At 39.0% G+C, this 13,767-nt stretch overlaps 1 protein-coding gene across 2 annotated transcripts in view; it reads left to right on the plus strand.

Annotated features, from left to right (window-relative positions):
- The window catches only part of SLC22A15 (solute carrier family 22 member 15), a 94,146-nt gene that overhangs the window by 43,978 nt on the left and 36,401 nt on the right, over positions 1 to 13,767 (plus strand). For both annotated transcript variants that reach the window (XR_006356203.1, XM_043999626.1), the window contains exon 5: positions 2,014 to 2,143. Coding sequence is in view for 1 of the 2 variants with exons in the window: in XM_043999626.1 (XP_043855561.1) it covers positions 2,014 to 2,143 (130 nt within the window). In the remaining variant the exon portion in view is untranslated. The remainder of the gene's footprint in view (positions 1 to 2,013; positions 2,144 to 13,767) is intronic.

Genomic DNA, 13,767 nt, shown 5'->3' on the forward strand with positions numbered 1-13,767 from the left:
TTAATGTTAGTACTTTTTCTTCACCTTCTCTTCAGGTACTACAAGAAACATTTTCTAGAATACTTGTGGACTGCCACTTCCTTGTAGATGCTTGATAGCATTCTTTTTTATATTGTTTCTACATAATATATCAATTAAGATATGGGGCAGCTAAGTGGTGCAGTGGATAGAGTACTGGCTCTGAAGTTGGGAGGACCTAAGTTCAAATCTCACCTCAGAGACTGGGTAACAGACTGGGTAAGTCACCTTTCCCCAGTTGTCTTAAACATTTGGAGTTATCTCCAGTTGCCCTGATAATATATCTTGCCACTGGACCCAGGTGGCTCTGGAGGAGAAAGTGAGGCTGGTGACTTTGCACAGCCCTCCTTCACTTCAGTCCAATTCACTGAAAGAACAACAATCAATCAATCAATTAAGATAGTTTCCACAAGAAAGGACTTTCTCCCTGTTTTTTCTCTGTTTTCTCCATATTTTATCTCAATTCCTCAGTTAAAGATAAAACACATTCCCTCTGATTCCACTAGAAGAAGCACATTATAGATAGAGTTATAGTAGAAACTCTCAACTACCTTTTCGGCAATATTCCATTTGGCTCTTAAAGATATCATAAGGGGCAGCTAGGTGGCGCAGTGGATAGAGCACCAGCCCTGGAGTCAGGAGTACCTGAGTTCAAATCCGGCCTCAGACACTTAACACTTACTAGCTGTGTGACCCTGGGCAAGTCACTTAACCCCAATTGCCTCACTAAAAAAAATAATAATAATAAATAAATAAATAAAAAAGATATCATAACCACAGCTGTAGTCTCTGTGGAAAAGTTTAAGAAAACATGTAACACTATCTTCAGGAAATACTAAGCAGACCAGTTTATCTAGAATAGGATGCATGAAATGGAGTAGTGGGAGGTAATATTGGAAGGGTAGTATAGAGTCTCGTTGAGAAGAGCTTTCAATGCCAAGCTGAAGAATTTATATTTTAGATACACATTTGGGGACATGCAATGAGACCTAGGTGGTACAATGAATAGAGTTCTGGGCCTGGAGTCAGGAAGGGTAATTTCCGTGAATTCCAATCCGGACTCAGACACTAGCTGTGTGACACTGGGCAAGTTATTTAACCCTGTTTGCCTCAGTTTCCTCATCTATATAAAAAACGAATTGGAGAAGAAAATGGTAAACTATTCCAGTATCTTTGCCAAGAAAACCCCAAATGGGGTCAAAAAGAGTTGGACAGAACTGAAAAACCACCCAACAACAAAACCTAGAAAGAACTTTGTGAAAATATTTGTTAAGGTAGTGGGGAAAAAAAGTCAGAGTAATGTAGAGGAGATAAATGTTTTGTGTATTGGAAAGACAATTTGATTCAGTACTCTTCCTATTACTTCTAAAAAGTTCAGAATCTGGTTTGTGTCTGATTACCATGGTCTAACCTTACAAAGGAGATATATCATATCTTGATTGTTTCATCCTAACATAGGTCAAATCTAGTGTGATAGCAAAAATAAATGAAACAAAAAGCTTCCAAACATCCATTTAACTGATTTCTTTCTTTTTTTCTTTCTTTTTCTTTTATTTTTATTTTATGTGGAGGCAATTGGGGTTAAGTGACTTGCCCAGGGTCACATAGCTAGCGTCTGAGGCCAGTGAAACTCAGGTCCTCCTGACTCAAGGGCCAATGATCTATCCACTATGCCAGCTAGCCCAGTTATTTTAATCATTTTTCAATACGACAAAATTCTAATATAACAAAAGAATTTGGATGCTTTCTTAAAAGCCATTGCAACAGTACCTGTATGTTTATGGTTTACGATTCACTTCTGTCCCACTGATTTGTCCATCTTTAGGTTATATCTCTCATTGATGTTTACATGTCATTCTATTTTTATATTGTCCTTTAATTGTCAGTTTCATTGACAAACTTACAATAGGAAAGGATTTCCCACATCGTCTGCGATCAGAAATGATCTTGTGGAATGTTCTTTCTCTAGTAACAATTGTCTTCTCCGTGAACTAGGATCCATCGGTGGGCTGTTTTTTGCAGTGGGAATTGCCCAGTGTGCTCTGCTAGGATACTTCATTCGCTCCTGGAGAACACTTGCAGTTGTGGTTAACTTGCAGGGAACGGTGGTCTTTCTCTTGTCATTGTAAGTTTTTTTTCTTTTTCTTTAATTTTAATTTAATATGTTACAGGAATATTTTAAGAATATGAACACTTGGGGCAGCTAGGTGGCACAGTGGATAAAGCACTGGCCTTGGATTCAGGAGGACCCGAGTTCAAATCCAGCCTCAGACGCTTGACACTAAACTAGCTGTGTGACCCTAGGCAAGTCACTTAACCCTCATTGCCCTGCCAAAAAACCCCCAAAAACCAAGAATATGAACACTTACCTGGTGGGAGCTAGCCTTGCTTGAAGAAGAAGTAATTCTTTATCAGTTCTCTAATACTTTGCAGCTCTTGGGAAGATGATTAATGTATACATTGTACAGATGTTCATCATTTAAAATGAGTGAGGGAGAGAGAGTGAGAGTGAGAGTGGGAGAGAGAGAGAGAGAGAGAGAGAGAGAGAGAGAGAGAGAGAGAGCTCTCAATATAAAGTTTATATTACAGAATTGTGAAAGTAAGGAATGAATTTTGTTGTTGTTGTTGTTTTTTGGGTTTTTGTTGCAGGGCAATGAGGGTTAAGTGGCTTTCCCAGGGTCACACAGCTAGTAAGTGTCAAGTGTCTGAGACCAAATTTGAACTCAGGTCTTCCTGATTCCAGGGCTGGTGCTTTATCCGCTGTGCCACCTAGCTGCCCCCATGAATTTGTTTTATAAAACTTGAACCAAGAGAGGCAGCTGTAGGGGTAGGGGAATAACTTTGGAGTCAGGAAAACCAGGGTTCAAGTACTGCCTTGGGCATGCACTAGACAGGTCATTTAACCTCTCCATGCCCTAGGTAATTCTTCATTCCTATAAGCTTCTATTGGGCTGCTGATCTGCATCTGTAGAATTGAATCTCCACAGTGGGAGTTCACTACAGGTCTGAACACTTCCTCCGCTCCCCCCCCCCAATTTTTTTTTTAATTAAGTACCTGAAACTAAGGGGTTTTTTTTAGATTAGGTTATATTGTATGATCTGGGATTACCTGTCAATAAAATGTGAGTTCTATATGTAACTACTCAGGCTAAAAACAATGTAGTAGTTAAATTTGGGGTTGTATCTCTCAAATTGTTTGCCATCTTAGGAAGGGGGGATGGGAGGGAAGGAGAAAAAATTTAGAATTCAAAATCTTATAAAAAAACGAATGTTGAAAACTATCTTTACATGTCATTGGAAAAATACTATTTACAAAATAATAAATTTGGGGATGTATAAGCCTTAGAATCTGAAATTATGGGAAAAATTTATGTGATGTGAGGGAAGGTAGAGAGAGCAGCAGTGGGCAGCTAGGTGGCTCAGTGGATAGAGTTCTGGGCCTGGACTTAGGAAGGCTCATCTTCCTGAGTTCAAATCCGGCCTCAGACACTTACTAGCTGTATGACCCTGGGCAAGTCACTTAACCCTGTTTGCCTCAGTTTCCTCTACTGTAAAATGAGCTGGGGAAGAAAATAGCAAATCACTCCAGTATCTGTACCAAGAAACCCCCAAAATGGGATCACAAAGAGTCAGACACAACTGAAACGATTGAACAACAAAGAGAGAGCAGCAGTAGAAGGAATATTATGGAGTCAGAAAACAGTATTCTGTTGTTCCCAGAGGCATTGCACAAAGATACAACATGTGATAAACCTGGCCTGGCTGTCTTAAACCCATCTACAGGAAAGAATGTTTTGTTTTTCTGTGGGCCCAAAGTTTGAATTGTTTATAATGAAAATCAACATCAAAAATAGGAGCTTTTCTCAGTAGCCAACTTTGCTGTAATAATGATCTATGTATAAAAAAATGCCTTAAGGTTTGAGTAACACTTTATGCCCACTAATTCATTTGATAAAATGATTGATATTTCTAGAGAGGTTCATTCAAACGTCTTCAATTCAGATTCTACTTCTTCAGAATCTGTACCTGCTTGAGTTGAGCTGGACTAAAGGTAAACATTGTATAATGCCAGCGGGAGGAGGAAGAGGGGCTGTGTCAAACAAGAATGAAGAGGAAACATTTAACCCATAAGACAGAACATTTCAAACACTTGAGAAACATTCTTTTGAATACAATGAATGTTCTGGTTAAGATGACCCTTATTTACTTAAGCCTGGCAATATTTTGGCAGTCTTAAGTTTGCTTTATGTTGGAAAGGTATGTTTGAAGCTTCTATTTTTAACCATCTCTCCTCCTTCCTCCCTCTTCCCCCTTCCCTCCCTCTTCCTTCCCATTTCCTCCATCCTCCATCTTCCCTCCTCCCTCCTTGAAAGACCTCAACCCTTTTATTGGCTCTGTGCGTAGAATTTCCTAATCTTTGCCTATACGTGACTTTTCTTCAAAACTTTAGTCCCAACTGCCTGCAAATTATCTCTACTAGCATGCCCTGCTAGCCCCTCAAATGATACATCTAAAGTTTAATTAATCTGTTTTCTCTATTCTCTATCCCCCCCCCGAAAAAAACCCCCAAATCCCTGCTCTCCCCACTAATTTCTCCATTTCGGATTTCTAGCACCACCATCTTCCAAGTTACTCAGGCTTTTATTTAACCTATATCCTACCTTTGACTGTCCTCCCTCTTCATCACCCTCCAAATCCTGTAGACTCTGCCTGTAGAATCTCTTGCCTCTCTCCCTGTCCCCACCCATCTGCTCACACTATAGCCATCTTGGCCTCTCTGCCTGCTATTATAATAACATAGCTCACATGGCATTGTCTCCTAGCTGGTTTTCCTTATTCCAGTCTCTTTTTTCTCCAATTCTTCTCTTCCCACTGCTTCCTAGTCACTTTTTCTAATGCATGCTTCGATTACATCACTTTTCCATACAGAAACCCGATGCAATCTGGCGCCAATCTGCCTTGCCAGTCTTAAATCAAAATGTTCCACACTAGACTTATTCATAACTTTCAGCTAAACCAGATCTCTCTCCATTTCCATTTCTTGTCCTTCTCACCCCTTGTTCTGTGCTTTTCTCATACCATTCTCCCATGACCATAATAGACCTCAGTCTACTGGAATCCTTTCCTTCTTTCAAAGTCCCACTTGGGTATGATCTCTTAATAATACTGCCTTCCCTGACACCCCTTCCTTTTTTCACTCCCCCTTCCATCTCACCCAGGTGCAAGTGATCTTTTCCCCCTACAAATTCTCATAGCCCTTTCTTTGTCTTTTCTTCCCTGCAGTTATCTCACACTTTGTTTTGTAACTATTTGCATTCTTGTCCCTAGACTAAACTACTTGCCAGCAGGATTTCTTTTTGCATCCCCATCATCCATCACAGAACTTTTCATAGTCAATCAGACTTGTTGAATTTAGTTGACTCTAGCATAGTGTTTGTCTGTAAGGAATTTTCACTGAAACTGACCTTCCCCTTTGTGTCTCTTCCCTTCCCAGGATTTAGTTCTAAATCTGTGATCAAGTGATCTTATGATAAAGGATCTACTTTAAGAAATCCATTATTTTTTAAATTTTAGAGTACAGAGGATGAATCAAGGAAATATGAGATTTTGCATGTTACATGTAGGGACAGGGGATAGTGACTGGACCTGTGCTTTCAGCGATATTGGGAACTCCCAGACGATGAAACTCCTCTTACCAATGTGGGTCCATACCTTCTCTGCAATGACTAGAATTAGTGAGCATGAGAAATTAAGTGACTTGCCAAGGATTACACTGCCACTATGTTTCAGTAGTAAAATTCTGGTTTGGTTTTTTTTTACTCCAATACCCATTTTTAGGTTTTTTTACTTGATAATATTTTTCCCAATTACATGTAGAGATAGTTTTCAATATTCATTTTTGTAAGATTTTGAGTTCCAAATTTTTCTCCCTCTCTCCCTTCCCTCCCCTGCCCCAAGACAGCAAGCAATTTAATATAGGTTATACAGTATAATAATGTTAAACATATTTCCACATTAGACATGTTGTGAAAGAAAAATCAGAGCAAAAGGGAAAACCACGAGAAAGAAAAAACAAACAAAAAATTGAAAATAGTATGTCTTAATCTTCATTCAGACTTCATAGTTCTTTCTCTGGATGTGGAAGACATTTTCTGCCATGAGTCTTTCGGAATTGTGTTGGATCATTGTATTGCTGAAAAGAGCTAAGTCTATCATAGTCAATCATCGAACAATGTTGCTGTTACTGTGTATAATGTTCTCCTGGTTCTGTTCACTTTATTCAGAATCAGTCCACTTAAGTCTTTCCAGGTTTTTCTGAAATCTGCCTGCTCATCATTTCTTATAGCACAATAATATTCCATCACATTCATATACCACAATTTGTTTAGCCATTTCCCAATTGATGAGCATATCCTCAATTTTTAATTCTCTTCCACCAGAAAAAGAGCATCCATAAATATTTTGTGCATGTGGATCCTTTCCCCTTTTTATTATTTCTTTGGGACACAGAGCTAATTGCAGTATTGCTGGGTCAAAGGGTATGCACAGTTTTATAGCCCTTTGGTCATAGTTCCAAATTGTTCTCTAGAATCAATACCAGGAATGCAGGACTGGTTTAATATTAGGAAAACTATCAACATAATTGACCACAGAATGGTTGGATCAGTTTACAACTCCACTAACAATGCATTAGTGTCAGGAGCATGATTGATCTCAGGTCTTCCCAGTTCAAAGGCTAGCTTTCCATAGACTGGACCATTACAGCCTCTCTATATCATGTAATTGGTTATATTTTTAAAATACTCTTGGGGCAGCTAGGTGGCACAGTGGATAAAGCACCGGCCCTGGATTCAGGAGGACCTGAGTTCAAATCCGGCCTCAGACACTTAACACTTACTGGCTGTGTGACCCTGGGCAAGTCACTTAACCCCAATTGCCTCACCAAAAAAAAAACTCTTAACACATTTCTTGGTAGAATATTTATTTTTATTTGTAGGTAATTTTAAAGGAAATAAACATAAATAAAACACCTTAACTCTTATGAAATTTTCAAGTTTTTCTGTGTAGTTTTGTCTTAATCCACTTGTGATCACCTTTGATCTTTTTAAGAGTTCTTAGAAAAAAAAATCCCACTATATTTTATTGTCTTGACCAACCTAGCACAGAGGGGCTCATCACCTTTAGGTTGGCCACTAAATGATGAATTCTTTGGCCATTGCAACCCATAAAATAAAGAAAATAAAAATTTAAATGGCCCTCTAGCTCTGTGCTTTCAAGTTGTAGAAGTACTAAGAATGGGGCAGTGAGGTAGCACAGTGGATAGAGCACTAGCCCTGGATTCAGGAGGACCTCAGTTTGGGTCTGGCCTCAGACTTAACACTGGCTGTGTGACCCTGGGCAAGTCGCTTAACCCCAATTGCCTCACCAAAAAAAACAAAAAACAAAAAACAAAAAACGGTACTAAGAATAATGTTTTAGATAATTTATATAATCATTAACTTAACTATAAGCAATCTATCTCAAATTTTTGTCCAATGACCAAAAAAATGGACATATTTTTGAGGAACTGAGTCTTATTAATGTCAATAGTCCCATGATAGACATCATCAGAAGACAAAAGCAAGTTGCAGGTAAATGGAAGGATGGCTCTTGGACGCTTTTTGGAGAGGCAAACAAAGGAGCTTATGGAGTAGTGTTTTACCACCATCTCACCTATGCAATATGAAACATAATTTTATTAAATACTTGGATATCTCATCTTTCAGTGTTTATGGGGAGCAAACTCTTTAAAATGGCTATTTTTTTATATAGAACTTTAAGGTTTGCAAAGCACTTTAGACATAATATTTCATTGGTCCTCACAACAGCCCTGTGAGGTGGGTCCTATAATTACTACTATCATTCCCATTTTGCAAGTCTAGAAACTGAGCCTCAGAAAATTTAAATGATTTGATGATGAGCCCATAGGTAATAATTGTTACAAGTGGAATTCAAACCCAATTTTTCTTGATTCCAAGTCTAGTGCCCTTTCCACTATTCTACACTAATTTGATTCTTCTTGAAGGTAATTACTGCTGCTGATTTGTTGCAAAGGATGAAGAATTAGAGACTCTATGAAGAACTTAACAACATTCTTTAAATGAGGGGCTCTTAACCTGGGGTCATGAACTTTTTTTTTTTTTTGGTGAGGCAATTGGGGTTAAGTGACTTGCCCAGGGTCACACAGCTAGTAAGTGTGTGAAGTGTCTGAGGCCGGATTTGAACTCAGGTCCTCCTGAATCCAGGGCTGGTGCTCTATCCACTGCGCCACCTAGCTGCCCCTAGGGTCATGAACTTTAAAAAAAGCATTTCTCAATAAAGTCAGTTTCCCTTGTAATTCCATGTATTTTATATTATGCATTTTAAGAGAAGGGGTGCATAGACTTCCCCAGATTATCAAAGGGATCCATGGCATAAAAAAATAGATTAAGAACCCCTGGTCCTACATCAAGTCAGCAGATACTTTGATATTCCAAGACTTCCATGCAAAGGTCAGCACAGGAGAGGAAAGTTATATATATATATGTGTGTGTGTGTGTGTGTGTGTGTGTATGTATATATGTATATATATGTATATACTATATATATGTATGTATATATATGTATATATACTATATATATAGTAAAATATGTCTCAGATTTGAGAGGCAGAAGCCTCATGCCTTGAGATTACAAATAATTTCTTCCCAGAGGCAGTGAAAAGGCAGAGGAAAGATGAGCACAAAACATCGCAAAAAATGAAATTTACCCTTTATCATTCTGTTACTTTCTCCTGACTATTCTCAAGATTATTATCTTCTTTCCTAAAACGTGGCACAGAGTTAGATTAGATGGTCTCCGAGGTCTCCCCCAGTCTTGATTCTCCATCTTTGTCATTTCCTGATCCAATTGGTCCAGTATTCTAACCTGTCAAAATCTTTTTGAGTTCCAATTCTGATATCCATTATGTCAAGTGCCCCTCTCAACTTTATGTCATTTGCAAATTGAGAAGTAACCCATCAATGTCTTCATCCATGACATTGATAAAAATGTTAAATGGCATAAAGCAAGCACAGTTCTATGGAATACTCTACTGGAGGTCTTTCAAGTTGACATAAAATCATTTATACAGCTAGTCTTTGTCTCTAGCCACTCAACCAGTTCTAAATCCACCATCATCTAGCCCATATTTCTCCATCTCATTCACAAGAATGATATAGGAGATTTTTTTGCTAAATGCTTTCCTAAAATCTAGGTAAAGTCCAATCAATATGCACTTTTTTTTCTTTTTCTTTTTTTATTTTTAATGTATAAGGTATTTTATTTTTTCCGTTACATGTAAAGACAATAAGCACTTTTTAAAGATCTGTTATGTGTCAAGCATTGTTGCCAAGCTCTGGGGGTACGAAGAAAGACAAAAAATAGTCCCTGCTGTTAAGGAACTCACAGTCTAATAGGAGAGATAATGTGCAAACAGATATGTACAAAGAAGCTATATATGGGATAAATTGAGAGATGTCACTGACAGTAAGGGGAATCTAGAAAGGTTTCTGAGGCAGCTAGGTGGCGCCATAGTACTCTAAGCACTCTAAGTACTCATAGCACTCTAAGGAGTGCTAGGTCAGACTCATTTTCCTGAGTTCAAAACTGGCTTCAGATACCTACCAGCTGTGTGATCCTGGGCAAGCCACTTAATCCTGCTTGCCTCAGTTTCCTCATCTGTAAAATGAGCTGGAGAAGGAAAAGGCAAACTACTCTAGTATCTCAACTTACTTCCTAACAAGGTTCTGATTGTCTTTACCCCAGAAACTAATTCTTCAGGTTGGTTCTTTTTATCTTTCTAAGGATGAAATAACCATTAAAGAAACACAAGAAGTTATTAACTTCTCTGCTTAAAATAACAAGTACTAGCACTAATAGAATGCTTTGAAGATTTACAAAGCACTTTGCATATGTCATCTCGTTCAATCTTCACAATAATAGTTAAGGGCTGCCAAGAGCAGTTCAATGATGTACATCAATAGAGATAGATACATCTGCATCTGTGAAGGGAGTCTCCACAGTGGGAGTCCCTTACAGGTCTGAACACTACCTCCCCACCGTGTACCCATATCCCCCAAAGATAAATAAAATATTATGTACTTCAAACCAAGGATTTTTTATACTAAGTTATGTTTCACTTTCCTGGTGAAATTTAATCATTTTTTAACAAAGGTACCAGAACAACTTACACTTAAATCCTGACCTTTAAAGAAGTCTCTTGAGACTTGGGGAAGATGATATACTTATTTAATGAATGCAGCCTGTTGCTTAAAGTTTTGGTTTTTTCAACTCCTCCTTTGGAAATTGCAGAGACAATTTAGAAGCACAGTGATTTCCCAACTTTATACTCAGCCCTTATTTTTGCCAAGCTCTGATGTGGCAAGCTGATAACAGCTTTATCCAGCAAACTGAGCTCTAAATGACTTTTGTCTCAGACTAGATTCTTTTTTTTTTTTTCTTAAATAGCCAAAGGTTATTCAGAACCAGTTCTGGTGAATAAGGTGTATGGTACTATTTGGGGTCCAAAATGAGGTCTGAGTAAATGAATAAGACTGTTTGATGAACAAAGTATGAAAGCAATTCCAAAGTAAGAGCTCTTTAAAAATGTCGTAACCAGGGGCAGTACTTTTAGAATAAGTGTATCTCGGGGCACCTATGTGACGCAGTGGATAGGGCACTGGCCCTGGAGTCAGGAGTACCTGAGTTCAAATCTGGCCTCAGACACTTAACACTTACTAGCTATGTGACCCTGGGCAAGTCACTTAACCCCAATTGCCTTACTAAAAAAAAGAAAGAAAGAAAGAAAGAAAGAAAGAAAGAAAGAAAGAAAGAAAGAAAGAAAGAAAGAAAGAAAGAAAGAAAGAAAGAAAGAAAGAAAGAAAGAGAGAAAGAAAGAAAGAAAAGAATAAGTGTATCTCCTCCCCAAATCACTGCAGTTGTACTTACTTTGTCATCATCATCATCATTATTAAACTGTTGAAACTGGGTCTCCCTATCTTGTCCAGGCTGGAAGTGCAGCAGCTACTCATGAACCCAATCCCACTGCAAATGGGTGGAGGAACTTTGACCGCCTCTGTCTCTGACCTGGGCCTGTTTCCCTTTCCTTAGGTAGCCTGATGGATCTCTGCCCCGGGACATTATCTATATGGGTCTAGACTTAGTGAGGGTACCTAAATGGCTTAGCATAATGTAGCTCAGAACTCCAGAGCTCAAGAAATCCATCAGCCTCAGCCTCCCTGGTAGCAGGGATTATAGGATATGTCACCATGCCACCTACTGACATGTACTTTGAAAGGGAGAATAAATACTTATTTATGTTCTGGCTCATTTACTTAAAAAAAAGCATCTGATTACATTCAAGTCATACTCCATATATATACATATATGCATATATTTATATGTAGGCATATATGTATACATGTATATATACACACATTCATAGGTGGCTGTGTGTATATATACATCTACACAATTACTATAGTCCATTCAACAAACCCTTGCTTGGTACAGAGCACTGACCTTGGTTCTGCCCAAAATAAAGTCTAGAGAGGACACAATCTCTGTCCTCCTAGAGGACAGATGCTTACCAACAAGGACCACATATATCCATAGAGGGTAAATATCTATACAAAGATAGCTATAATGCCCTTTACTTCAAGAATCTGTAATATCAGCTGCACAGGTATTCCTTTCACCACTCAATCAACAAACATTTATTAAATACTTATTTTTCAGTACAGTCTTTCACTTTTGAATGGGGAAGATATAACATATACACAAATCAGTCCATAGAAGATAAAGACAAAGTAGATGGAAGGTAATAGTACAGATCACCAGCCCTCTAGCCTTAGAAGGTCATCTTGCAGAGTTGTTTCTCATCACACTTTACCTGGTAGATGAACCTCTCCAAATGGAGCTAAGTTGGTTTTTGAAGAAACATACCTATGGTCACTGGGTACCTATTTGGAACCTCCCCATGCTTGGAAGGGCCTATCGAAGCTTATGGTCCAGTGGCACAGCCTTTGAGGCCCCAAGGTCACCTCCAGGCCAGGATGAGATATTAAAGCAAGGCTTTTGTGGCAGTACAGATGACATGCAGCATTGAATGATAAATGCATCTGAGCATTTCTAAAATGAAGTTCTATAAGATCCAAAGTGGAAGGTCATTACCAATAGAGGGAAACATTTAAGACCTCAAAGAGGAGGCTGATTTGAGCTGGTGGCTATTTGAGTGTAAAAAGGAGGATGGATGTGAGATGAACTAAGGAAATAAACTCAAGGACAAAAAAAAGTATGTCATAAGATAGATTCTGACGGACTTGGTGTAGCCAGTTCTTCCTGATTCCCCACTCGCATTTTCTCCAACTCAGAAATCCCACACCAGATTCCCCTGGCTTCCTGTACTGTTTCTCTTGGCTAACCCTTCTCTAATCTTGGAGTCCTCTCTGCTTCCTGTAAGAGACCAAGCTAGATGGTTCAATGGTTAGAGCACCAGGGCCAGAGTCAGGAAGACCTGAGTTCAAATCTGGCCTCAGATGTTTACTGCCTCTGTGACCCTGGGCAAGTCACTTACCCTCTGCCTCAGTCTCCTCATTTGTAAAGTGGTATAACCACTAACTCCCAGAGTTTTTGTGAGATTCAACTGAGATAATAATTGTAAAACACTTAGTCCAGTGACTGGCATATGGCAAACACTATATAAATGTTAGTTATCATTATTATTATGAATTATTCCCCACCTTTCCTCTATTCTGCTTTCCTTGAGATTTATTAAGGATTTGTGGTTTTGTTCTTTTTTTACTCTCTCATATCTGTGAAGAAAAAAATGATAAAGTTGCAAAAGTCTTCAAAAGATAACCCTCTTCTCTTGTGCTAAGTGCATGCTGGTGGAGCAAACGCTAGATCTTGGTATGTCTTATTTTATGCTCCTCCCCATCTCCCCCATCCAGTCCATTGAATTGGTCCCCTCTTTTCCTCTGAGTCAGCTGGCCCTAACCCTTTGGGGCTGGGTGCTAATCCAGGCTCTCTCTCAGTACTTTAATGAATTTGATTGGGCAAAGCTGCTAGATCCGTCAGGTCTTCTGGAACTGTCTCCCAATTTTTTTCCCATGGGCCTAGGACTTCTTCTTGCCCTGAGCACTTTTCTCTGGAGCCTCTAAAAATTCTTTCCTTGGATGTTAGATTACCCTGTGAGGACCTTACAGGCAGCCAGTCCTTTTGCACCTGATAGTTCCAAATCCCCTTGGAAGTTTTATCTTCATCCTGTATTATCTGACCTCCAAGCTTGATAACATGGAAAGAGCCTTGGTTCTGAACTAATAGGCCTGGGTTCAGAACTCACCTGTGAAGCTTACTCCCCAGCTCACCAAAGGCCAGACACTTAACCTTGAGCCTCAGTTTTCTCATCTCTAGAAAGGATGGAGTTAGACTTAGACAGCAGGTGACATTTCTTCCGACTCCAGATCTATAACCATAGATTTCAGGACTTCTCCCACTGATCCTTAGTTTTGTAAAGGTTTGGATGGAGTATTTTCACAAAATCCTTCAAATTCCATCACTTGCCCTTGACCCAATCTCAGATCTTGTTCAGCTTGCCTGAAGCAGATTCATCAGACAGTTGATAGTCACATTTCGCCTGTTCGGCCTCTTCATCTCTTGTCCCTACTTAACAACATCTGACGTTTATAT

The sequence above is a fragment of the Dromiciops gliroides genome, chromosome 4 (genome assembly GCF_019393635.1).
Source record: "Dromiciops gliroides isolate mDroGli1 chromosome 4, mDroGli1.pri, whole genome shotgun sequence".
Taxonomy (NCBI): Eukaryota; Metazoa; Chordata; class Mammalia; order Microbiotheria; family Microbiotheriidae; genus Dromiciops; species Dromiciops gliroides.